The following is a 27,587-nucleotide window of genomic DNA, read 5'->3' on the forward strand; positions in this document are numbered from 1 at the left end:
ATACTTTGCATATGCACAGATTTAAAATACAATATATTGTGGTTCATTCCTCACTAAAAGTAGATGTTGAGTAGAAGTAGCATTTCTGACAACTTAAAGTCTGAGTTTTTACTGAGTTAATATTTTTCCTGAATATTCTTGGAGGCAGTTCACCTGCCCAGCATGTAGAGCTACATGAATTGAGTCTTGTGGTTGCAGGGAAAGCCTGAACATTGTAGGAAGGATCAGACTTCTCACAGTCCTTGTTTGACATCAGGCCTTGCTGGGGGATGAGCTTCACCTTGGTCCCCCTGCCCCAGTGTGACCCCCTGAGCTCTTGCAGCACTCAGGAGTTACCAGGGCACTGTGCACGAGTGTCCCAGGGCAGGGAGAGGGGCCACGCAGTGCCAAAACTGTGAGAGTGAGGGGCAGCAGCCAACTGTGTCTCATTCTCAATGTAAAACACTTGGGAGGTCTGCAAAGAGCAATTTGATCAATTCTTTTTCCCCCTACTCATAGGCTTTGTACCCATTGATCACCTGCCTGTTGTGTGTCAGTCAGAAACAGTTTTTTTTAAATAACTGGCACGTTTTCCTGCAGAACTGTTTGTCACATCTGAAGGTAAGAATCCTTTTTAATTAAGGAACTGTTGCAAATCACTAGCATTTATGACAATATGTTTTCAGCATTCTTGTGCCAAATAAACAATGAGTAATATTTGGCTGTTTAAAAGGACACTGAAATATTTTTCTAAAAAGAAATTAAATGTTTCAAGTCTCTGTATTAAACCTAGTGGTAAGTTTTTGTGATGCTATATTATGTTGCAAATAAGTGTGGTCCCCTTGGGGATTATAATTTTTATTGAGTAAAATCTGCAGAAGTGTCTGCTAACAAGGGCTATTAATGCCAGAGAAAATATAAACCATATTTCTTTCTGTGTAAATTATATGTGACAAAATAAGTGACTTATCTGCTCTAAGTAGAATGTATAGGAAGTGCAAACTTCCTGTCTTTTGTTCACTTATTGGGGGAATAGAAAATTAGCTGTAAGACCAGAAAAGATGTTATATCTACAGCCTGTGATACAAATTTTAAAAAACCAATTACAGTGTCCCTTTAACTTGTGCCTTCTGTTGGTATCATTGTAACCATCAATTGGTTGATAAAGACATCAAGATGTTTACAAATCAGTCACTTTATTGTAGTTATTGTATGTGTTCTTTCCTTGATTATGATTAACATAATTCATGATTTTGCCTAATGTATTGATTTTGATAATGTTAATAAATTCTTTGATCCTCCTTCACAACGCTGATTCTGGTTAGCTATGAGTGACAGTTACAAAGCTTATTTGTAAAATACATAAACCAGCATGAAGTCAAAAGGAAAACGGTTTAGCTGCTTTGATTGTTTTGGGTCATTTTGTTCTTACATCTTTCACACCTTTCTGTTGCTTGTTGGGTTCTGTATATTTTTCATCTAACATTATTGCAGTTCTTTTGCAGTATTTGCCTTGATTTTTGTTTTGTGGTTTATTTTGCTTATGGAGGCTGCTTGTGCTTTTGTTTTTAAAGCTTTAAAAAAAACTCCTAGGAGTTGCCTTTTTCTGGCATAATGTCCATTGCTGGTAATGGATGTATTAAAACTATAAATGCCAGTGAGTTTAACTGGTATTTGCTGAGCATGCATTTTATATTTTACTTAGATTTGTTAACCACTAACAGCTTAACACATTTACTGTAAGGCTCTATTCAGCAGAAATTCCACTTATGAATTTCTGCAATTCAGAATTTGCAGTGTTATGATGCTATGCCATCAATGAGTCCTTTAGGGTATTTTATGCCTTGGTTTAATTTGGCACACTAAATACTATCAAGTTTTTTGGGTGCCTACCTTGTTCAGAAATTTCATTGAGCTTAATCTTGAAAAATACACCCCCACTGTCCTGATGTATCTTATGAATTAATGTGTTCCTTTGTTTCTGAAGCTAATTAAATGCATGCACTCTGTAATAAGTAATCTCATTAATTTACAAATCTAAATTTCACAGCAGTTTAGTCTTTCGGATTTCCCCTAATTTTATTTCCTGATTTTCTAATGACTAAAATTATTTTATTTGGAGTTATTTAAATATGTAAAATGAAATAAGAAATTCCAAATCCATTGCCTCTAGTATCCTTGTTATTAATAAAGTAATTTTGAAAGTTACTAGGAGATGCTTAGAGCACTAAGAGGATTCATTTACCCCTGCTGTATTTGTTGAAATGAACAAATTAGGAATTGAAATAATGATAACACTTGGAGTCTGTCACAGGGATATTCCATGAAGAGTACAGGCATGCTAGAAGTCACCAAGAGGTAATGTAGGTTATGGATTCGTGGTGCTCTCATTATTCCCTGGTGAGTGCCCAGTACAAACTCTCCTTAGCCATGAGCACCACGGTGGTGGTGAAATGAGCACGTTGGTGGCTGAAATGAGCCATTGCCCATTTGCCATGCTGTGAAATCTCACAGCTTTGCAGTGGCCCCACAGTACCTGATGCAGTTCGTTCATACCTGCCTTGCCTTCTGGTGCTTTATTAAATTTGATAATGCTCCTGAGAGTGCTCTGAATCCTAAACCTGGCAATATTTATGGTCTTTGTAAACTCTTTGTGCTGGGTTTCAGTGCACGTTGCCTTTAGTTATCCTCAAAGCAGGCTTAGAGTGTGGGGAGAACATCCTAGCTTTGCTGAAAGGAGGAAACCTAGTGGTCTGGACCAGTGCAGTGAGCACATCAGTGAGCTGTAAGAGTCAGACCAGGAGTGTACCAAAGGCTTGGTTTTTTTCTGGTATATATTTAGTTAGCTTTGTCCCACAAATCGCTTGGGCTGCTGTTTCAGCACTGAGCCCAGCAGGCATTTTTTTACACATTGTAGTGTAGGCAAAATTCTGAGTTTGTTCAGCAGACAGTAAAGCTGGGTCAGTATTGTAAAACACTTTGCTTACTTTTTTTGACTAGTATTTACACAGACTAATTCTCTAGCAGGTTTGTCAGAAATTTGATAAATTTTTGGATGAATCTGAGTTGTGGTATCTTTCCTACTTCTTCTGGAGGGAGGAAGGAACATTTTAATAAGCTGGAGAAATGAGAGAGAACAGTGTCTGTCACTCTGCACCACTGTTGGCTGGAGAAAGAGTATTTTTTGTCCTCACAGTTTACCTGTAGTGTCTGTTACCACAAAACCTTGAAAATTGAAGGAAAGTTTTCTGCCACTATAGCAAACCCTTTTATTTCTACTGAATAGAGTCCTTGCTAGACAGCTATCTGTTGGTTTTGAGCTTTTTTTCATCTAACATGCATGTGCCTTCCATTCTCATGTTTGTTATGTTTTGCTGTCTCACATTGCTTTATTTAGATGCCATCTAACAACAGTATCAGAAAACAAATAGAAACACTGCAGGTGAGTTAATATGTTGTTGTAACTTAGTGAAATGTTGCTTTGTCTCATGTAAATACTTTTGTTTTGTTTTTTTTATGTTATTTGTTGTATTTTGTGCTTTCCTTTCTTTGTAAAATTGCTGTTGGTACTATTAGAAGCAATAGGACTAAGAATAGCTAATGTTTCAAAGATGTTTTTCTCTAAATTGTCTAATACCAGTTTTTCCTTGGGGGTGAAAGTGTGGCTTTGTGAGATTGATTATTAATATCACAGCTGTATTCCCTGAACACCAGTGCATGTTTCCTCTGGAAGTAACTACCTATTCAGATGTATGGGTTTTCCTGTTACTTCATTTCAAAAAGTGTCTTGCATGTGAGCAAACTGAAAACATTTTCACAATAAAAAAACGTGAAACTGATTTACTGTAACAACTTGCAGTGCACTAACTTGAAAGACTTTTACACTGTTGGTTTTGCAGGTTTTAAAAAGTAGAAATTGTTTTAGTTCAGAACAGAAGAAAAGTTTAACATCAGTATTAAAAAGTACTTTCTTCAGTAAGTGACTGCATTTGACTAACATGGAAAAAATGCTATTTTGTTTCTTGCCATCATTGAGATTTGTTTCATTGACTCATTTTAATGTGTTTTAATTTGCTCCCACGTTTTTGGTTTTGTAACAGATACTGTTCCTGACAACTTTTTTCATAGTCTGCTGATACCATAATTTATGTTTAAAAGTTTTAGAATTTTAAACAAAACTATGTTTAAAAAACCCCAAACATATAGCATACTTTAAAATGTGACAGATATCATCTAAAAAAGATTAAAATTCTGCCAGATGTTGAATTACATAGCCATCTATTCCTTATTCTAGTTGCTCTAATGTCTAAGAGAAAATAAATACTGACATCTTAATACCAGGTGTACATGCAGTGTTGTAATTCAGACCCCAAAAGCAATTTTCTTCTAGAATATTTTTTAACTCTTCATTGTAGGAAGTGATAATGAAAATTTTCAATGCTTAAAATAATAAAAGTACTGCAGAATTTATTTCCTAACTCTTTTAAAAAGGTGAATGCCTCTATATATGTTCCTTTTTTTTCCTTTATAACAAGCAAACTTTGTCATAATTACTCAGAAGTAGCTCTATTGGATGATACACCTGCTAACAGATGGAACATTGTTTACACATTATTAAAACAACTACCATTTTTTTATTAGATTATTGAAAGCCAACAATAATTTTTTTTGTTTACTTCTGGACCTGTAAATTAAGACCCCCTGTAGGATATCAGAAATTAGAAAATTGAACTATTACTCATTTCCAGATGCATTTCAGATAGACTTTGATAACACTTGTACCAATGAATTCCCCATCTGCTTTGACAATCAGTAATTGTTGGCCTGTAAATTAAATACAATGAGTAATAATATTGTGGGGGTTTTGCTGTTTAAGCTGATTAGAATCAAAGCTATCCCAGTCTCACCCTCTGGTACAGTTACATTTCCTTCTTGCTCACAGTAGCACTGCAGGTAACTGTAGGGTGAGACATTTATCAGTGTGAGTAGTAAGCAGGGACAGGTGTAACTTCTTGCTGGATAGATTTTGTCCAGATCACTTCCCTAAATTTACCCACTGCCTAGCTGTAGTGCTGACTCAGAGGTGATGGCAGCACACATTGATGTATGAAGGGAAGACAGAACAGCATTATCACAGATGTAAACTGGGTTAAGTTATTCCCTCTAATATTCTGGTAGTCAATCTTGTGTGTTACTTGTCTGTCCTACTTTGAAATACCACTTCTGCCTCTGTGATTCTGTGATAGGCTTTTAGTGTCAAAACCAGTAGTCTGGACCCACCTGTGTTAAAGCCACCAAAATTACTCTCCTTTGTGTATACAATCTTTTATACAGACATGGACATGAGGTTATTTTGATCAGCTTATGGGTGCGAGTTGGACTTTCTTACTGCTAGAATTAATGTACAGGGAGCATTGAGGTTGTGGGAGAGAGAACCATGAATGAGACCATCTCTTTTTGAACAGTATGTTTTTTTAGTTCCACTTACACCCTTTGTGAATTTGCACTCCATTTGTCCTGGAAGGACAAAGGCATCTGCAATTCTGACTCACTGGCTTGTGGCAAAAAAAAAAAAAGAAATTAATTATGTTCAAGTCATCATATAGATATGTCTTGAGACAGAGGGACTTCACTGGAGGTGAGGAAGGTGTGGTTTTGGGGTTCTGTTTTTGCTTTTTTGTTAGTTTTGTTTGGGTTTATTAGTTTGAATTGGGATAATGCCTAAAAAGTTGACAACTCAGAGTCATTTATTATATTCAGAAATTTATACTTATGGCCAGGTCCAGGAATCTTGGTGGACACTTCTTGATTGTAAGTACTCCAAGAATCCCTATTTGGAAAGGAGGTTTCTGGAGCTGGTACAAAGAATGCTAGCTACTGTTTTACACAGTTTATGAGCTTGGAGGAGCAAAGCTAAACTCAGTAGCAGCTTGAATACAAAAATCATTTTGTGTTCAGTACATTATTTAAACTGAATTGTGCTGCTAGATTTGATATTAATTCAAGAAGCAGTAGCATAATTGTTACAATAAAAGTTCATTGAAAGTGGGCAAACACTAATACAGCCTGCAGGAAGTGTCTGCATTGTCTGAAGCCACACCCAGAGATGCATCTTTGTGTGCCTTCCCTGTTTTGCGTTCTTTTCTTCTGCGCCTGCTGTTGTCTGCTGTCACAGGCTGAGTGATGGAGTGAGACCTTGTGCCTGATCCAAAGCAGCTACTCCAATGTTTTAGACAAACTAAAAATTGGTTTGCTATGAAGTAGGTATTTGTTACCAAGGGCTTTCTGAGAAAAGTTCTTGAAAGCAATATACTCTTGGTGTGTTCATCTCAAGAAGAATAGCTGCTTTTTAGTTACTGCTCTGCCCTCTGAGTTAGAGATGTGTAAAATGAGCTGGAGTTACTAGTTAAAAATTTAAGGTTAGGAAATATGCAATACAGGCTTGGTTTGTTTTTGAAAAAATACCAAAAAATTGTAGTCAGTATTAAACCCATCTGCTTTCATTGTTAAAAAATTATTTTCAAAATAAATAAACATTATAATAGAATTTTATCAGTGTCTCACAGGCAACAATAACTGTATTTCTAAATTTATTTTACAGAATAAAGATCCCAAAATGTCCCGAGTTGCACTGGAATCTTTGTATAGGTTATTGTGGGTTTATGTTATTAGAATTAAATGTGAAAGCAACACTGTAACTCAAAGGTAAGTTCATTATACAAAGTATTTTAAACTACTGATGATGGAGATTTTATTCCAATTTAGTGATATCAGAAGAGAGCTTGAAGCCAGCTCAGGGATGGTTTAGTCAAATAAGCAGTAAATATTTTGTCTTAATAGAGAAAACCAAAAGCCCTTGAGTACTTTGATGGAAAGAAGGAATAGAGTCTTGAATTGTCTTTGCAGGGATAGAAGAAGGCAGAGAGATTTATTAAAGTCAAAAGGCACCAATGGTGACAGAACAAATTGGATATGAAGTGTCCATCACTAAGTATGGACTGGAAATAAAAAGGTTTTATTTATATTTGTGTATAATGAGAATTTGGAATAGACATTCAGATTTTGCCCCTCCTCCTGACTATTAGTAATTGGTTTAAAACAGGATATTTTTCAGTTCATAGAGGAACCCATGATCCTATTGCCTGTGACAGCTGGTGCTGGGCTTCCTGTACCTGGTCCTACCTGTATAGGCTTCTATATTATTTCATAGTAGGTCCACACACACACACACACACACACACACACACACACACACTCTCTCACACTCTTCCAGATTTGAACTGTAACATCTGTGCTGTTATAAGTATCTATTTTTAAAAGATCTTTTTATTTCTTTTTGTTTCTAAACTCTGTAGCCGTCTCATGAGCATTGTATCAGCACTTTTCCCAAAAGGGTCGCGCAGCGTGGTCCCACGAGACACACCTCTGAATATATTTGTGAAGATTATTCAGTTCATTGCTCAGGTAAGAATGCATCTAGCTAGAGCTATAATAGTAGGATGAACATTATTTGGAAGAAATGTAAGTTTAAGGTTCATTTTTGAAATGTTTCCACTGCAAGTGGTCTCATCTTGAGTAGAATTTCTCCAAATCTGTGTAACAAACGAAAGAATTAATTCTCTTTCAATTGGTGGCAAAATTTTTTTTTTGAACTTCACAAACTGGTATGTACAAACATTATGATGATTAGTATTTACATTTGTATTGCACTGTTGGGTGCTGTATATATTTATTTATTTATTTATTTATTTATTTATTTATTTATTTATATGTTTGCAATATAATTACTATATCCATTATGGTAGTTTTATAAGGGACAAAGAATTAGAACAGCAATACCTATTTATGTTTAGCCTGGAGACTGACCTCAATAGACAGAAATAGTATGCAATGAATGCAGTAGTATATAGTCAGCATTACATTATGATTTATATTATTTTAGGTGCATTTCTTGTCCTAATATCAAAATGCAAGATGCAATATCACAAGATGAGCTCTCATTAATCTTTAACTTTATATATTAGAGACATCTTTTCCTGTCTTAGAAATAGCTTGTCTGTGCTTCAGTATCCAAAACTATTTGCTTTTGGTCATACAAGGATGAGGCAGGATGCACAACTCATCACTGTTTATATTTTTTTGTACTTATATTTATATGTAGTATTTTTTTCTACCTTAGGGCTTCTCTTTATCCCAATTTCTTTTTTCTATAACAGCTCATGTTATTTGTAGAAATGTATTTGATCTGATGATGAATTGTCTGGGAATTTTTTCAGGAGAAATGGTTCAGCCATATCAGGGGATGAGCTGTGTTGAATTGTACTAGATTTTAAAAAAAGGTCATAAGAATACGGAGGAAAAAAGAAATATTTTAAAAACTTTTTAAAATAAGTTTTAAGACATAATACCCAGTAGCTGTGCAAAGCCAAGAAATTATGCATATTAATGGGAAAGAGATGATCATACAAATCTATTTTTCTTTGTAGGAACGTTTGGATTTTGCAATGAAAGAAATAATATTTGATCTTCTTAGTGTTGGAAAATCACCTAAAACCTTCACTATTAATCCAGAGGTAATAAAAGCTCATTACTTGCATGCCATGAGAACAAGGCATTGAGGGATTTTTGGGGAGGAAGTGGTTAACTTTGTTTGCACCGAGATAAAAGCAAATTAATGAGTATCTGAAGGAGTGTTCTGCTAACACTGAAGAAGTAATTGTTGTTGTGCACTGTTGCTGTTTGATTTTAGGTGAGCAAGCAGTTCTACAGTTAAGACTGATTTCAAGAACAATTTCAGAAAGTATGGGGTTTTTGGTACAGTGTAACTGTAAAGCATTTTTTCAGGAAAGTCATACCTAGCTCTTCAAGACCCAGTCTAACAGATGGGATGTTTAGCAATGTCTGTCTTCAGTGTGTTGCTCTAGAGGTTCATATCAAGTCCTTGAGTGCTCAGTACTATATAATATTCTGTATCTTAGCCTGGGCCCAGTCAGTTCACTTGAATCAGAATGTGGAGCGGCACAGAAAACTTAAGCTCTATTCCTGTTACTTCATTACCTTAATATGCAACATTTAAATTAGGTCTGTCTTGCTGTCTGTTTAAAAGAGAGGAAAAATGCAATTTGTATTTTGTCTCTGTGTTACTTCAATATTGTAATTTTTTCTCTTTTCCCTTTTTTTCTCCCATTGTTGTGCTTGAAGAGGATGAATATTGGCCTCAGAGTCTTCCTTGTCATAGCAGATAGTTTGCAGCAAAAAGATGGTGAACCACCAATGCCAACAACAGGAGTTGTTCTTCCGTCGGGAAATACTCTACGTGTGAAGAAAATTTTTCTTAATAAAACACTGACAGATGAGGAAGCAAAAGTTATAGGTATGTTGTATTCTTTTGTAAGTTGGCATTTCAGTATGTATGTGTATATTCCCAATTATTCTCATCAGTAAATTAGTGTAACTTTATTTATGTATTTATTTTAATTGTTAACCAGAATTACTTTGATTTTTAGAGAGGGCTGCTAGACATTAATGACCCTCTGGTGTCTCAAACTAAACCCATGTCTTAAAGTGTTTTGCACTTGTTGCAAAATAAGTACAAAGAAGCCTGAGTGCAGTGAGTGTGGTAAACAGCATGGCAACGTTTTTTTTTTCTTGATGTCACTCTAAAATGTCCCAAATGTCTCACAGCTGAGTGGAGTAAGACACTCTAAATCCCTTTGCCTTGTTGATCTTCTATGAATGAGGTAGTCATCTCAAAGGACTATTTCAACATGTCAAATTTAAACTAGAACTAAAAAGCTTGGAATTGAGAAAATGAAGAAGCAGCTAATGGTTACTTCATTGTTTTTGTTTTTCCTGCAGGAAACTTCTACTTTTGTATAATGTCTTATATTTATAGATATGTATTTCATAAATACATGCATTTGTTTTGACAGTTAAAGTATATATTTCATGTCATCTGTGCAATAAGAAACTTGTCCTAACCTGAATAAGTGGCAGATTTTTTAATAAAAATATGAAAGAAGGTGATGGAACTCACTCTTTGATTTTTCAGGAATGTCCATATACTATCCTCAAGTCAGAAAAGCACTGGATAGCATTCTTAGGCATTTGGACAAAGAAGTTGGAAGGCCCATGTGCATGACTAGTGTGCAGATGTCCAATAAAGAACCAGAAGACATGATTACGTATGTACTGAATTGCAGCATTTTCGCTGTCACAGTAGCATCACATTATTTTTATTCTCTTATGTTGCAGATGCCATCATTAAAGTGTTACAGTTGTGAGGTTTTTTCTGGACTATTAAGTGAATGTTAGTTTCATTAATTATTGATAAAAATGTATGTTACCTCCATAGTTGTGGCATGAAATTGAAAATACATTTCTAGTGTACTGAAGTAAATTTTCTGGTCTCTTTATTGATTATAAACTGCTTTTGTAGGGGTGAGAGGAAACCTAAGATAGATTTGTTCAGAACTTGCATTGCTGCTATCCCAAGACTGATTCCAGATGGCATGAGTAGGACTGACCTCATTGAATTGCTTGCAAGGTAAGAGAAACAGGATTGTGCTCTTAGTGGATGTTCTGTTTCAAATGCTGCATGTGCACAATTGTCAGTGCCCTCGCTCTGCAGCGCGAGTCCCTGCATGCACACTCTCTCCTCGCTGCTCCTGCCAGCCTTCTGCAGTTGGTCAGCTTTTACTGGCTGTAGTAGCAGGAGGCCAATTTATCCTGCAGACCTTGCATGTATTTTTAGAGAGAGTATTTTGAGAACTAGGAATTTATTGCTGTTGCTTTGTTTTTTTTAACCTGCTATACTTTTTTTCCTCCCTTTTTTTCTTGTGTTGCGAATACTATAAATTTTCATAAAGTCAGTCCTGTTTGACATTACCAAAATTTGAGATAGGCACCTGGGGGAAACTTCATTATTTTTCTCTACTAATCCTGCTTTGTTTTTCCATTTTTCTGTGATCCAACACTACCCATATTCTTCCATCTCTTATCTCAGTTTAAATTGAATATACCCTGTCAGTACTGATATATAGTTGAGAAGATATTTTTAAATTATAAATATAAGAATAGTCTGGCACAGAAATACAGGACAACATATAGCTTGGAAATTCTAAATTCATTTTCATATAAAGGGTTGAGTTACATATATAAAAAGTTAGTAATAACTTAGGAGAATAAGATTTTTCTAACACTCTTTCTTCAATGTTTAAAATAATATTAAAGACATGAAATTATTAGGTAATATTATAATACTGGAAGAAGTGTCTTCTACTATAGCAGGCTTAGATGGATTTTTAGGTATATGTTCAAAGGATTGTTTTGTGAATTTTTTCTCATATCTAAAGTAAGTGTCCTTTAGCTGCAAAACAAATGTGTTGTTTTCAATTTTAATTTGAAGAAAATAGCCTATACATCACAGAGTGCTGATCTGCTGAGCTCAGACACCTGCAAAGATGCACCTTTGTTAAAAACTTGATAGTCTCTCTTGAACACAGTTTATTTATATTAAGTTTTGTGAAACTTTGCATTATTTTGCTTTAGTAGAAGTGCCTTCTCTTACTAGCCAGTTTCAGTTTTATCCAGTGCAGGAAATGAATCTCTGTGGAACTGTTCTGCATTGTACAGTAAAGAAGGAAAAGTAAACACCAAACTTTAAATGATAAGAGTATGCTTATTTAGGGTGATGATACCAATGTTTTTTCTAAACAGGCTGACAATTCATATGGATGAAGAACTTCGTGCCTTGGCTTTCAATACACTCCAAGCATTAATGCTTGATTTTCCAGATTGGCGGGAAGATGTTCTTTCAGGATTTGTTTATTTTATTGTGCGTGAAGTGACTGACATCCACCCAACGCTTCTTGACAATGCAGTAAAAATGTTAGTGCAGCTCATAAATCAGTGGAAACAAGCAGCCCAAATGCACAATAAAACCCAAGATGCTCAGGTATATCTATATAAGATCCTTTGGTGTTAAAACATACTTGGAATCTAATACAAACTTAGTAGTGGGCTTTACTGGTTTTGTTAAGTAATAAATATTCAGCTAAATTTCTTACAGCACTTGAAGACTTCTAGATCTCTCATTTTAAGTTAACATTTTTTATCAAAATAAAAGTAGTCCCAAATTATTAAGTTTTACGTGAACACTAATTCATGACCACGTTTTGCTTACATTATAGGAAATATGTAGGAGTTATTAAACAGTAGAATTAAGCCCACCAATTTTTACTTGCCAATAGAAAGGGTTCAAATAATTTAATATCATAATTGTTTACAAAAGAGTATTGCTTGAGGTTTTTGAAATTTTGCTCTCATTGCATCATCTTTTTGAGAAAGTGAAATAAAGATGTTCTTGTGGTATTTGTTTGGACTAAATTCAGAGAGGTAATAAAAAATGAAGTGACTAATATTATGTCATTCTCATAATGCAAAATTTGACCAGTAGCCAAAAATCTGAATATTTTATTTTTAAATCAGCCATTGCCAATAATGGAACTGTATCTTAGCTGTGTTTAGTTTTTCTTTATTTGATTAACTTCTGTGTTGTTTTTCTTAGCGTGGTGTATCCAATGGGGCTGCCCATACCCTTCCCCTGGAGAGGACCCTTTACTCCAGTGTATTCCATGTGGTGGAAGGCTTTGCTTTGGTCATCCTTTGCAGCACAAGGCCTGCCACCAGGAGATTAGCTGTCAGTGTTCTCAGAGAAATAAGGGCCTTGTTCACACTTCTAGAAATTTCAAAGGTAACAGTTGATGACCCATTCTTAGGCTGCCTGGTGAAACTGCTTTTATTTTGACATTCTTTGAGCCTAGTATGCTTTGTGTTTTTTGTAGAGTGATGATGAGTTGGCTATAGATGTAATGGACAGACTGAGTGCTACCATCCTGGAGAGTTTCATACATCTCACAGGGGCTGACCAGGTAGGACTTTTTATGTAAAGTTGTTTGTAAGATGAAATAATTCTGTAAAGCTATCCCAAATAAATAGTGTGTATTTCAAATGATAGCATCATTATGTTCATGCTGATTTTAATAGCAATTTATCACCGCAAAAAGGCAAAAATCTGAGGTATGTCGTGAGGTTGACTCCACCGTTGTAAACTTTCTGACTGATAGTGTGTTGTTATCACCACCATATAAACACTGAGAGCTGTGTCTTTATCTGTTTTTTCTCATCTTGCTCACAGACTGCAATTTCTTAAAAGCAAAGGGCACTGCTTTTTTCTGCAGTAATACAGTGTCCTAACAGTCAATGTGCCTTTATCCATGATGAATGCTCTAATAGCTGTCAGTGAATAACAGCTGAATTCCATACTTAGGTATTTATCGTAAACTCCTAAGTATTAAGGAAACTTCTGATTTTAGGATTAGGAAACAAATTGGAATCCAGTAGTAAGGCTTTTAGAGTACAAAGCTTTTGGAAAAATTAAATCTTTATGCATGAAAGGGTCTTTTTCTAGGATTTGCTATTTCCTAATACCAGTTTGTTCACAAACAACATGTTTCTATAGCTGTTTACATTAAGATCTTCTGTAAAAAGCCCCGTAAATTACTTTTTTCTCTGTTATGGGTGTGCTTTTGATACTGATACTTTATTAGATAAATAACAAAAGATATTGTTGTTTAAAATACATGGGTATTAAATATTTCCTCATTGTCTTTTCTATGCACACAGACTACTTTACTGTACTGTCCCAGTTCAATAGATTTACAAACTCTGGCTGACTGGAATTCCTCCCCAATCAGCCACCACCTTGATGTGGTCAGTCCCTCACATATTTGGATATTTGCACATGTGACTCAAGGCCAAGATCCATGGATTATAAGCCTCTCAAGTTTCATGAAGCAGGAAAATCTTCCAAAACACTGCCCAACAGCTGTAAGCTATGCTTGGACATTTGCTTATACAAGACTTCAGCTGCTGTCTCCACAAGTGGATATCAAGTAAGTTTATTTCTAAAGTAAATACATTATATTATATTGAGTATTATTTCAAGATTTATCATCATTGCAGTGTCATTATTGTTTCATTGAGGTAACATAAATTCTTTATATTGTCTGTGGATTTATTTTGGCTTTATATAATAAAAAATTAAATTATTAAAAAAAATTTTATCTGCATAACATATCATCTGCAGCAAACATTAATTAATGCCTTTGGCCAAATTGTAGTTCAGCAGATTTGAATATAAAAGCATGCATTATTGATGTACAAGTCTGCTCTGAATAACTTACTCAGAGTTTTCTATGTTAACAATTGGGGAAGTCATGGCATATGCATAACTGAAAAATAAATTCAGTAGAAAACCAAAGTAAAATGTAGCAAGCTTAATTTACTCTACTGAGCTCTTCTCTTTCTTTTTTAATAGCAGCCCTATCAACACAAAGAAAGTAAATACTACTACAAGCAGTGACTCCTATATTGGGCTCTGGAGAAACTACCTGATTCTTTGCTGCAGTGCAGCATCTTCTTCAAACTCCTCCACTTCCACAGGCTCTGTGAGATGTTCCCCTCCTGAGACGCTGGCGTCTACCCCAGACAGTGGTTATAGCATTGATTCAAGAGTAGGTTCTTCTAATACTTTCTGTAAATAAGTCTACATCTTATTGAAAATAGAAACACCAGAGGGTGTATTGTGTTCTATCGTGGTTAGAAACTGGTATAATTTGTCTGAAAATATTTTTAGGATACCTTTGTTTTTCATTTGTTTAGAATACTGTTTTAGTTTGCTTTTCCCAGTCTGTGGTATGTTTTTAAAGCAAATCCAGTCTCATAATGAAGACATTTACCAAATCTCAAAATCTTATCTAGCAGTAATAAGGAAATGTTTTGTTTGCTGTTAAAGGGGTGGTTTTGCTGTCATTAGACTTCTGCAGTTCTGAGAAAATAGACTCTCACTTCAATAACTGAAACAGGGACCTATTCAGGCATGATGTATCTTGTATATTTTCCCAATCACAGATACTTTTTTGTCTTCATATTATCTGCAGATTACAGGGTTTTTCCCCTCTTCTTTAGCTTCTTTTTGTTCATCTCATTTTTGGCTTCCCGTAGAAGATACAGTAGACATAAAGATAATTCATGGACTATGCCGCAGATTTTTGACAGAAGTAGCCTGTTCCACTTGTTTGTTACCAAGATACTTTCCCCACTTCTGAGAAACTATAGACTGAAAGCTTTGTTCTCTTTGAGAACTACTCAGGAGTCTAAGGAGTTGGACACCAGAAATCTACTTCTTCCCCAAGGAGGGCAGATACATTAATGTGCAAAGCATCTGTGTATCATATTGTGCAATTCATTGTCATCTGACTAGGAAAATTCAGTGATGCAAGAAATAGTTAATACTACTTTACTATTTCAGGAAATCTTTTCCATGTCAAAGATAAATTTCACTTTTATCATTTTGAGTCACTGGTCCAGTGTGAATAGACTGTGACATTACAGCAGATGTTTTCGTGTCACCACCTTGTGGTAGCTACTTCATTGTGTTTTGTTCTGGTTTTCTCCTTAGATTATTGGCATTCCATCCCCTTCCTCCCTGTTTAAGCACATAGTTCCAATGATGCGCTCTGAGAGCATGGAAATTACAGAATCTCTTGTCCTGGGACTTGGCAGGACCAACCCAGGAGCTTTTAGGTAACTGTTGTGTTTCATCTATTTCTGTTCTAATTGGTTATAAAGCTGGGGAATTGGAGCTCATTTTTTCTTTCCTTTTTTCTTTTTCCTTTTTTTTTTCCCTTTTAAGAATTTTTAAAAAGCTATGACAACTGATTCTCATTGTCTTTTCTAGCATTTAGAGGCATGATAGAGATGGTTAGAGATTGTAAGAATTTTATGTGGAGGTCATGCCTGCATAAAGAAAAAGAAGTTAGTAGAAAGAATAAATAGCTTATTGGTATTTAAAGCTGCTCTTATCTGGAAGAACAGATTATGTGAACTAATAACATTTGAAATGTTAATTACAACCAAGTTTGTAGTAGTTGATAAACTCTCCTTACTGGTATTGTCAATTGTTCTTTATGAGGATGAATGAAGAGAGAGAACATCTGAGGGCAAGAAAATCTCCTGGGAAGGCCATCAGATGTTCTCTGACAGCAGCCAAACTCTGCTGTTGAGAGAAATTATGAGCTATAAAGTTGAGATTATGAGTTATCATGAGAATTATAAAGTTGAACCATGCACAGCAACCAACTCTGCTTCTGCAGAAGGAACAGGAATTGCTGATACCGTTGGTTTTGAATAAGATGATGCTTCTCTCCAGTCACTTGTGTCCCATATGATCTCAGATAAAAAATCAATATTGATATTAATGCCAGGTTCTTAGTTGTCGTGTTTTGGTTTATATCCCTTGATAATCTTATAATTTTATATGATATCTGACTTTATTTGCTGCCAGGAGTAAAGCAAGACTTTGTGCCATGATCCTGAAGAGCTGCTTAACAGCTATGAAGTCTAGAAAATGATTTCAGAGATAATTTTACCAGAAATCCTTGATTTCTGAATTAGAAACAACTCGTCCAGCAAGTTAAAAAGAAAAAAACCTGATTCCTCATCAGTTTTATAATTTCAGAATGTGTTTTTTTTCTCCATGACCAGCTTTTTTCTCTATCCAGTGCACGTACTCACACCAGATGCTAACTGTAGCCTACCCCTCACCATTGCTGCTCTGCACTGATTTGGTGTTTAGCTTTTGTGGTTTTAGGCACTGTTCCTCCCCACTTGTTATGTTTTCTCAGGAACTTTTTCCATTATAGACTATATACATGCAATCCACATACATTTATTAGAATAATATTTTTGCTTTGTGTAACTGATCATATAAATTCTTCTAGGTATCTCTTGATCCTCACTGTAAGACTACCCTTTACTATATTTTAGCACAGAAAAGTTTCTTCCAAGTTATTTTCTGTGTTTGAAAGAAAATACATAACAATATGCCTAACTTTCTTGTAAATGAGTACACCACAAACATTTGTGCAGCATTCTGATCACCTGGACCCATTCTCTGAAGGAGGAACTTTGCATGAAGTATCAGAGGAGTCAGTCATTTACCAAAAACTTTAAGTGGTTTATGCTTTTGATATATCTCAGTTGGGGCACCACAGGAAGTAGAAGAATGTGTCCACTCCAACGAATCTGGAGACAGTAGTTACTATGATAACAAATACGAAAGTAAACCAAATATTTTTACCGTAGTATGTTGTCTGCTTACTTCTGTACTACTGATCTCCTTTCCCTGCCTCCTTTTTGAAGTCATATGAGAATCTTAGTTTGGCAGCAGGAATCGAGTAGTGATAAAAACTGTGGAGCTTCAGAACAAATGGGGAATGTAAGCACACTGTCAAAACCTGTTTCAGTTTTCAGAGACTGGTCTAACTACTGTCAGTGTATTGTTACTGGACTTAAAGAAACAATATTAACAACTAAATGCATCATAACAGCTGAAGGGGCATTGTATGATAAGCTGCCAGCATCTTTTTTTCCCCATAATGATATCCATCTGCACCATATGGCTTTGTTAAACTCTTAATATGAAAATAAATGAAAATTATATGTGATAGAAATAAGCCATAATACTTGGAGAATGCAAATTTAGGGATAATTGTTGGGACATTAATTTATAATCTCCTTTAATTTAGGAAAATATCTTTCTAGGAAACTTTGCTTTTAAAAGCTACAGATAAAGAAGGAAAACCTGAGGGTGTTTTAACTTCTGTTGTAATACTAGTTCTTGAGAAACATCTTTCAGTTGAGATGTTAATTTAATGTTTGTTTTTATCCTTTTAATTATTTTAATTCAGGGAACTAATAGAAGAATTACATCCTATAATTAAGGAAGCACTTGAAAGAAGGCCAGAGGTAATGAAATAATTTCCATTATACTCAGTACAGTTTTAACTGTCTTTTCACAAAGAGAAAGTGTTAGTTATTTTCTTGAATTTTTGCATTTAAAAACAGTCAGTTTAACAGATAAAAAGGTGAAATATTGCTTTTTTAAATGATTGTGAAGTGTTTGCATTAGAAGATCTTCATGTTTGATATTTCTGTTATTCCTCTATCCATATTTTATTTCAAATGATGAAAAAAATACAGTAACCTCTTCCACATTCGGTTAATTTCTTTAACCTAATCATAGTTTTACACAATTGTTACTTATTTGTATCATCAGCGATATTCCCACAATTAGTGGTAGCTATGACATAGAATTGAGTTTAAATCTCTACTAACTTTGTTGGGGTGTGGTGGTGGTTTTTAGGGGAAAAGATTGTAAACTCAGCTGACTGCTCTAATGAAAATTATGAAAAGGAACAGCACTTCTGTTTCAAAATGTTCCTGTACTGTTGTGTGTTGTGTCAGGCTTGCATACAAATCACAGAATATTTTGGGTTGTAAAGGACCTTTAAAGGTCACCTAGTTCACCCACCTTGAAATGAGCAGGACCATCTTCAGCTACATCATGTTTCTCAGAGCACCATCAGCCTGACCTTGAATGTTTCTACTGATGGGGCATCTTTCATCTCTCTGGGCAACCTGTTCCAGAGTTTCACACCCTCATAATAAAAAGTGTCTCTTTTATATCTAGTCTAAATCTACTCACTTTTAGTTTAAAACCTTTGCCCCTTGTTGTATCACAACAGGCCCTGCTAAAATGTTTGTCCCCATCATTCTTACAAGCCCTTTTTAAGCACTGAAAGGTCACAATGAGGTCTCCTTGGACCCTTCTCCAGGCTGAAGAGCCCTAGCTCTCACAGCTTCTGTTCACAAGAGAGGTGCTCCAGCCCTTTGATCATTTTTGCAGCCCTCCTCTGGACTCATTCCAATATGCCCATGTGCCTGTGGACCCCACGAGGCAGTACTTCAGGAGGGGTCTCACGAGAGTGGAGCAGAGAGGCAAAGTCACCTCCCTCAAAATATGTGGGGAGACTGCCTGTTGCACTCAATTGTTTTATATATTGCACTTAGTGACAAGAGGCTGGATAATACATGTAATAGCAAACCTGGTATATGTCGGAGCTGCAACAGGGAAAATGTTTGTTCACTGTCTGGTTTATTAAACTTGTTAGCAATTTTGGTAACTTATCTTCAAAGATTGGCACCTCTGATAACAGACGCCAGTTGTAGTACAGATATAGTAGTGCTTTTATATTCTACTCTGGTTTTCTACTTAGTTTTTCCTCTGCTTCATGTAATTTTGTGTTTCCTCTGACGGACAGAACATGAAACGGCGCAGGCGTCGAGATATTTTACGAGTACAACTGGTGCGAATATTTGAACTGTTGGCAGATGCTGGTGTCATTAGTCACAGGTAGGGGCAGCGTGCATGAGAAGTTCTTGGTGTTCCTGAATTGTCACTGACTGACTCAGTAAAATAAGTATGCAAAATTCATCCATGAGTTTCAGTATATCACTAAATAAATAGACATGGGGTTATAAAACTCAGAATTTTGCTGTTTTCTAATCCCTCTCACTCCCATGTTCTTTGTCACTGTATTCTATGTTTTATTTAAGATGTTACTGTTCCACGTACTTTGAACAGGCAGTACATCATGATCCCTTTTGTTTGTGTGTGCTCAAACATCGCACCACTTGTGCAAATTGTAACTGTTCTGTGATAATTCAGGAACTTCTGCCTTACTTAGAGTGCTGGTGCTAGTCAGCACATCCTATGCAGAGAAGGCTGCTGCTCATTAATGTTGGACTTCTGAAGGATGGAGAGTGTTAACTCACTTGGTTTTTCTTTCCTCAATTTACCCTGCTTGTGTAGGGACACTTCCAAAGGAGAAGTTTTGGCATATGTTTTACAAAAGTCCCTAGGAAATTTTTTCCTATGCATGTGGAATTGTGTAAGAACAAGTAGTCTAGGAGATGGTTGGCTCCTTCCCCCCACAATTTGACAATGATACTTAGATGTGTATTTGTCAGCCCTAACAATATATGCGTGAAATTCTCAAGTGTATTTCTTCAAGTGTAATTCTCAAGTGTATTTCAGAACATTGACTCAGGAGCATTACTGAAATGCCTATTAGCATGCTGATATTATGGAATCCAACTATTCTTTCCCTTATCTTTTAAGGTTCTCACTAGGGGAGGGGGAAGGGACTTCGTATTTGAAGATTTTAGTTAATATTTTTAACACTTGTCCCCAGTAAAAGAGCTAGTTCTGTGGAAGGATAAGTGACTTCAAATAATTAGGTTTGATTCTTAGTTTGCTTTCACTGGAATTTTTTACTGTATTGCTGAAGTAGAAGCTGGATGAAGAAATTACTTTGAATTAAGTATTTGCAGTGATGTAGGGTTTTTTAAAGATAAAAAAACATAATGGTGTTTTTCAAATGTTGTATGTAATTACCGTGCTCTTTGATTTTCTAAATTTACTTTATTTGTTCAGTGCAAGTGGTGGCCTTGATAATGAAACACATTCCCTCAACAACACTTTACTTGAGTATGTTGATCTAACAAGACAACTCCTAGAAGCAGAAAATGAAAAGGATTCTGATACATTGAAAGATATCCGATGCCATTTTAGTGCCTTAGTGGCAAATATCATCCAAAATGTTCCAGGTATGTCAAAATGTAACTTCTGATTACTGATTATTTAATATGCAGTATATTTAAAAAAAACAAACCAACCAAACAGAAACTAAACCAAAAGACACTTCTTATCTGAACTTTCAGAATACTTTTATTAAAATAATTAGTGACATCATTTTTGAGTATAGCTTTAGTAGTATTAGTTTTAAGAGATTTTGGTACTGTTTGGCAAAGTCCTGTTGATTGTCTATGTATTTGAGTTCTGTGTACTAATAAATAACTTATTCTTGTACACTACTGGCATTAAACAGGACAGTAGTCAATCTACATCCAGGCATTATGGTGTTAAAATAATAGTGGATCTTTACAGGGAGTTTTGCTTTTATATTCATAGTTTGGGTCTGTTTGCATTACATGCTTTATCTTAAAGAATTACAGGAGAAGTGTGTATAACTGTGTGTATTTCTTACAGTTCACCAGAGAAGAAGTGTCTTTCCACAGCAGAGTCTACGCCACAGTCTATTTATGCTGTTCAGTCACTGGGCAGGCCCTTTTAGTATCATGTTTACTCCCCTGGACAGATACAGTGATAGAAACATGAGAATAAACAGACACCAATACTGTGCATTAAAGGTATTTTAACACTTGTGAATTTTGGAAATAGATTGTTATGTCAACATGATGCAAATTCAACGTTTGGGCTTTTAGATGTGGTTTTCAAATCCATGTTTTAGCACCTCTTTATTCCTTCTGCTTACATGTGTATTTATGTCAGTCCAGCTTTTCCCATAATGTGACTATTGCACTTGCTATTGAAATTTCTTATAATCACTACTGAATGTTCAATTCCTCACTTTAGTTCTCATTTGCTTAAGTTAAAGGCTTTCATCTAAATGTACATTAGCAATGGAACTGGTTAATGGTGTATTAACTCTTCAATATGTCAGCATTTTAGTATTCACCCTTTCTTGTATTTCAAAGTTGAGAAAAAATATAATTTAATGATATCTTGAATAAAATGTTAAACATTTTTTATTACCCTTGGTCTTTCTCTCTTAACAGGTTAGTATTTAGTTATCTGATATTTTAGTGGACTGAGTGAGAGCAATTCCTGTATCTGAGTTATTAAACTGTGGTTTTCATTGCTTTCCAAAGGCTATGTCTGCTGTACTGTGTTGTGGCCCTGTTGCAGACAACGTTGGGCTTTCATCTGATGGCTATTTATACAAATGGCTGGATAATATTTTGGATTCACAAGATAAAAAGGTAATACAAGCAATGTCAACATCGCTTTGCAACTATCAGTGCTTCAAACACATGTTTTAGTGAGTTTGCAGACAGATTTGCCTAAGTGCTCTACTTAAGCTCAAAGCTGTTTTAGTAGCACAGGGTTTTGCACTGCCTTTCATATGTATTCACCCTGTTGAGGAAGGTGGTCCCCAATCAGACACCAAGAGAAGCAGAAGGGAAGAGGAAAGGACAAGGGTTGAAGCGCTGTATATTTTTTATAAACTGATCAACCATGTTAAGCTGTAGTAATAAGTCAGGTGCTCCACAAATTTAAAGGAGATGAGATTTTGAACATGAACTCTTGTGAGACTGCAGAGTTCCTTGGGGTCCTTTGGAGTTACTAAGACCAAGATTTTAATCTAAACAGCAAGGTAAGCTTTAAAGGCAGGACCTCTATTGCCCTATAACGGTAGGACTACATGGAAATACAGCTCCTGTGGGCTACTTTGAGTCCAGGAAAGATGCAAGTCTCCATGCGGATGGATCCCTTGTATCCCACTGGAATTCTTGCTTGCCTTTCAATGCTTCTTTGTATCTAGTGCTTTCAGGGCAGTGTTTCAGTGTGAGATAGAAAAAAGCTCAAGCTAGCCTTGGAACTGAAGGGGGAAAAAAAGTCAGTAGAGCTCTAGTTATTTACACAATAATTTATGACTGTGTGCAAGTTGAACAGTAAACAGTGTGATAGAATTATCTGCTGCCAGTTTAGTCTATGGTGTCATTGATTTTGGATGAACAAGATTTTATGTTCCCAAAGGTTTCAGCTTTCTTAAATAGTTGTTTCCCTGTTTTGTAAGTTGGTCTTTTTTTCTACATTTTAACATATATATTTACTCTTCTCTAGGTTCACCAGCTGGGCTGTGAGGCAGTCATGCTGCTCTTGGAACTCAATCCTGACCAGAGTAACCTCATGTACTGGGCCGTTGACCGGTGTTACACAGGTTCCAAGCGGGTGGCAGCTGGCTGCTTTAAAGCCATAGCCAACGTGTTCCAAAACAGGTACTGTAGCATTTTTCAAAGCTTTAAAACTTCCATTTTCAGTGTGCTTTTATGTAGAACTGTGGATTTTGCTTCCATAGAGAGAAAATATCATCACTGTGTGTGTGTCTGTGTTCCTAAAGAAACTTGTCAAAATGTTATGCTGTCCCCTATCGTGTTCCTTGTAAATTAAACTTAAATAAATTCAAATCTTAGAAAACCAAATCTAATTTTATTTTTTTTCATACTTGTCTTTTTTTCCTAGGGATTACCAGTGTGATACAGTGACCCTCCTGAATCTGATACTATTTAAAGCAGCTGATTCTACTAGGGCTATCTATGAAGTTGCTATGCAACTATTGCAGGTTTGTAAGCTAATTCTGATTTTTTTTTTTTCTTTTAAAATAATAATTGCCCTATATATTAAAAAAAGTCTGGTTTTTGTTTGGTTTTCTTCAGTAAGGAAATTGAAAAACAATGTTGTTTTTTCCTTCTCTATTTTAGTACATAGTTAAACCAGATCCTTTCCTGGCACAAATAGACTTTCCTGAAAGTCTGTCTGTTTCCATGCACTCAATACCTGTATTTTCATAGTACCTGCTTTTTAAAGAAACAACCTAAATCAGGACTCTCTTGATTTGGCCCTGAAACAGAGTGATACATAGCTTCCTTTGTCCAAAAGCACCTCAGAGAGAAGCAGATTGCTTCCCAAGCCTTCTCTGTCTGCTGGGGCAGCAGTCTGTTTTCTGATTTTTGCACTATTACCAAACATTTTTTCATCTGTCCATGTGGAGAGATGACAGTGAAGATCTTGTTACCAATTTAATTTACTTTTGTATATTCCTTTCTGTGGTCATTGAGGGGTAAACTTAAGGTCACATTAGTGTTTAAAAATCTGTGCTGATAGTAGCTCAGACCTTAAGTCTTGGAGATTTTTTTAAGGTTTTTTGGTCAGCTGAATTCAACAGTGAAGTCCTCGCTGAAGTCACACCCTTATTGATATATCATCCCCATCTGTCTTCTCACATGGACACTACTTGTTAAAATCAACCCAAATTGATTTTTAAAGTATCAGAGTGCTTTAGCCTCCTGCTGCATCTCTACCACATCAGAGATTGTGTGGTTCCTGTCCATGTCTCATAGATGAGCAAAAATTGGTGTTGTTTGGAAATGCAAATGTTAAATAGTATTTCACATTTCTTTATAGATAAATTTGTATTTAAGATGGTATTTTGTGAAAGCAGGTTTTGGAACTTTATTGCTGGTAACTCATCACGTAGAATGTATCTTAGCTAGTCTTCTATTCATTTACCACAATGTATGGCAAATGCTGTAGGTGTATGGAGATCTGCATATTAAACATTAAATGAGAATAGATAAATTAACTTAAAAATGTACATGTAATGTAATGTACAAAATGTAATGTAGATACATTAACTTAAAAAGTGATTTTTGTATACAAATTTCTACAGTAACTCTATACTTGGCTTCAAATTCTGAACATTACTGTTGTAGATTTTGGAACCAAAGATGTTCCGTTATGCTCACAAACTGGAAGTTCAGCGGATGGATGGGGTTTTGGGACAGCCTTCTCCTTTACCACATTTGTATTCTATGTCCTATTATCAACTGTCAGAAGAATTAGCAAGGACTTACCCTGAGCTGACACTTGCTATCTTCTCAGGTACGATTTTAAAACAAAACAAAAAGCTTCATCAACTCAAAAGCATTGTAGGAAATGTGTCATTCTTATTTTTCAATAACTGATTTATATGTAATTCACTAAAATCAGGACACCAACGTCATCATACTGAATAGAGACAAAAAAGCCTACTAAGTGACAGTTTTTGTTCCGTTGTGTTTGAAATATATTCAAGGTGAAAGAACATGAATCAAAAATACTTTACTGACTTTCTAATAACCATGGAAAATCACATTATAGAAATAATTTGCAATTAAAAAAAAAACATTCTTTCATTGTTCTCTTTAGTGTGTTATTTATTGTAGATTGCTTATATACATTATTCTGCAGCATTTTTAAACAATTGCAGAATAATAACCTATTACATAAATTAAAAAAAAACCTACTATGACTAATATAAGGAAGAAAAAAATGTAAGTGTTTTTTGCCAAACTTGGTACATTTTTATGCCATAGGTTTTTCAGTTCCCTCCTTCAAGTCAAGGAATATATGTGTACACACACACACGCACACATATATATATGTGTGTGTATAGGTATATATATATATGCATACTAATGTGATTTCTTGATCATACTGTTTGTCAGCAGTGTCTTCAGTTAGCTCTGCTGAAGACCATGGACTTTTTCATTATGAAATGGCACTAGTCAGCTAAACAAAAAAAAAATGCATCTGTATCAGCATGACATTACATCAGTATGGTGTGCTGGGTTCATGATTGTTGTTATCACCAAGCCAGTTCTCATTATTGATTTGGAATTCGTGTATGTACGTAATTTTTCAATGGCAGAAGTGAGTCAGAGAATCCAAACAGCTCACCCAGCTGGGAGACAGGTCATGCTGCATTATCTGCTGCCATGGATGAACAATATTGAGTTGGTGGACTTGAAACCTTTGCCAACCATTCGTCGGCAAGATGAAGATGAGGAAGATTCTCTGAAGGACAGGGAAATGATGGTGAACAGCAGACGGTGGCTACGAGGAGAAGGCTGGGGGTCACCACAGGCTACAGCTATGGTTCTGAACAATCTGATGTACATGACTGCAAAGGTAAAATTAATTACTTCCGTGCTTATCTTCTTTCAGTGGATTGTTCTGTTTAGGATGCAGGAAAATACTGTTCAGAGATACTATGTCACCGAGCTTTCAAGATGTACTGTTCATATTTGTGGAGGTGCTTTGTATGCCCAAACTATACTCAAAAGTTTTGAGGTATTCCAAGAAATATGTAATATATAACATAAATATCATAGTAATTGTTATGTATAGTGACAGTATATAACTAATGTTTTGCAATATAGATGTCTAGCTTGATAGAGAATACCTAACTGCCTGTGTACCCATGATCTCAAAGTGGAGTTTTGGAACCTGTCTTGCTACCTGATTGACTCTCCTTCTTCCTATCATAGCTACTTTCAACAGAGAAGTATTGCTCACATGCAGTGCTCCTGTCGATAAGACTCTTAGTGATGAGAGATTGTGTTTTGAACTATCAATTAAAAGCTCTTGTCAGTGTGTGGTCCATGGAGTGTTATTCAGTATTGTCAGCAACTGGGAGACTGGGTCTCTGTTAAGTTTCACAGAATTGTTAGAGTTTAAAGGGACCTCAGGAGATCATCAGGACCAACCCTCCTGCCAAAGGAGGGTCACCCTGAGCATGTTACACAGGAACTTGTCTAGGTGGGTTTTTGGTCTCCAGAGAAGGAGGCTTCATGACCTCCCTCAGCAGCCTGTTGCAGTGCTCTCCACCCTCTATGGAAAGAAATTCTTCTTCATGTTGAGATGGAACTTGTGTGTTAGTGTATGCCCATTGCTCCTCATCCTGTCGCTGGGCACCACCAAAATGAGTCTGGCACCATCCTCTTGGCCTTTGAGATACTTATATGTATATTAATGAGACCCTCCCCTCTCAGTCTTCTCTAGACTAGAAAGGCCCAGCTTCCTCAGTCTAATGTATTATATATCAATGGGATATAAAATATGTACACATATCTTAAGATATCTTTTTATATAGTTCAATCTATAGAAGAAAAGGTATTTCCAGAGAACGTTTTTAAAAATACACATGAAAGCATCATTCCAGAACATTAAAAAGGCAACAGTTTCCTACAAGATTTGTGTCTCTTTCTTCTTGAGCTGTTTCACTTGATCAGTACAGATAGTTTCTGAGTACAGTGTTTTCTGAGGAAGTTTTCCGGACATACATTTATTTTGTTTTCTAGTATGGTGATGAAGTGGCTTGGTCGGAGATAGAAAACGTCTGGACTACTTTGGCAGACAGCTGGCCAAAGAATCTGAAAATAATTTTGCACTTCTTGATCAGTATTTGTGGAGTGAACAGTGAACCCAGCCTTTTGCCTTATGTGAGTATGTGACAGATCTCTCATTGGTGCTTATTGATATTTTAAAAATTAGTATGTCTGGCAGCTAAGATCACCAAATAAAAATGTGAGGTTGGATTTATAGTATCAAAATCTCTACCCTGTATTTTATGACCACTAATACTATGAACAAATCAAATTCAGTTCTTTTGTTTGCATTACTTTGGACATCTATGTCAAAATTACAGAATCAATTAAATTAATTAATTTGTCATTCATTGAATGATTGTAGGAGACTATATGAAGACCATGGATATTATTAAGTGATTAAATAATAAAAAATGTTAAAAAGTTACTAAGATTCTACATGTGTCTTATCATGTTATTTTCTTTTGTCATAAAACGTAATCTTCAGAGTTTGATAGGTAAACTTGGATTAATTTTATTAAGAGTACACACTAAAAAATTTTTTTCTCATGCCATAATTTAGTATATTCCTGAAAAGCAGACAGATAATACAGGAAAATAAAGCACCAGTTACACCCTGCAGAGCATTATTCTTTCAGGACCAGTTTTATACAAAAAAATCCCACAAACCATCCCAAGCACCCTCAAAACCAATTTTATTTTATGTGAAAATGGATGTGAGAGCACTGCAGGATAGCATGAAGAAAAATATGATAATATGCAGGAAAAGAAATAGTATGGAACAGAACTGTGAAATATCAAAAAGAAATTGTATCAGAATACATTCATTCCAGTGTTGGTCTCAGGTG

General features: G+C 35.6%; 1 protein-coding gene across 11 annotated transcripts in view; it reads left to right on the top strand.

Moving 5' to 3' along the window:
* Positions 1 to 27,587, top strand: part of FRYL (FRY like transcription coactivator) — a 162,803-nt gene that overhangs the window by 85,554 nt on the left and 49,662 nt on the right. For 8 of the 11 annotated variants that reach the window (XM_063157314.1, XM_063157313.1, XM_063157315.1 and 5 more), the window contains 24 exons: positions 499 to 600; positions 3,377 to 3,421; positions 6,581 to 6,684; positions 7,335 to 7,443; positions 8,466 to 8,552; positions 9,181 to 9,352; positions 10,031 to 10,163; positions 10,418 to 10,525; positions 11,698 to 11,935; positions 12,548 to 12,733; positions 12,825 to 12,911; positions 13,666 to 13,934; positions 14,360 to 14,555; positions 15,503 to 15,627; positions 17,793 to 17,850; positions 19,206 to 19,297; positions 20,381 to 20,553; positions 20,996 to 21,156; positions 21,679 to 21,789; positions 22,655 to 22,809; positions 23,054 to 23,153; positions 24,304 to 24,472; positions 25,281 to 25,540; positions 26,713 to 26,853. In XM_063157314.1, coding sequence (XP_063013384.1) covers positions 499 to 600; positions 3,377 to 3,421; positions 6,581 to 6,684; positions 7,335 to 7,443; positions 8,466 to 8,552; positions 9,181 to 9,352; positions 10,031 to 10,163; positions 10,418 to 10,525; positions 11,698 to 11,935; positions 12,548 to 12,733; positions 12,825 to 12,911; positions 13,666 to 13,934; positions 14,360 to 14,555; positions 15,503 to 15,627; positions 17,793 to 17,850; positions 19,206 to 19,297; positions 20,381 to 20,553; positions 20,996 to 21,156; positions 21,679 to 21,789; positions 22,655 to 22,809; positions 23,054 to 23,153; positions 24,304 to 24,472; positions 25,281 to 25,540; positions 26,713 to 26,853 — 3,381 coding nt within the window. The remainder of the gene's footprint in view (positions 1 to 498; positions 601 to 3,376; positions 3,422 to 6,580; positions 6,685 to 7,334; positions 7,444 to 8,465; positions 8,553 to 9,180; positions 9,353 to 10,030; positions 10,164 to 10,417; positions 10,526 to 11,697; positions 11,936 to 12,547; positions 12,734 to 12,824; positions 12,912 to 13,665; positions 13,935 to 14,359; positions 14,556 to 15,502; positions 15,628 to 17,792; positions 17,851 to 19,205; positions 19,298 to 20,380; positions 20,554 to 20,995; positions 21,157 to 21,678; positions 21,790 to 22,654; positions 22,810 to 23,053; positions 23,154 to 24,303; positions 24,473 to 25,280; positions 25,541 to 26,712; positions 26,854 to 27,587) is intronic. The other 3 variants (XM_063157310.1, XM_063157312.1, XM_063157317.1) reach the window with 1 other exon arrangement.

This window comes from Melospiza melodia, chromosome 5 (assembly GCF_035770615.1).
Source record: "Melospiza melodia melodia isolate bMelMel2 chromosome 5, bMelMel2.pri, whole genome shotgun sequence".
NCBI lineage: Eukaryota > Metazoa > Chordata > Aves > Passeriformes > Passerellidae > Melospiza > Melospiza melodia.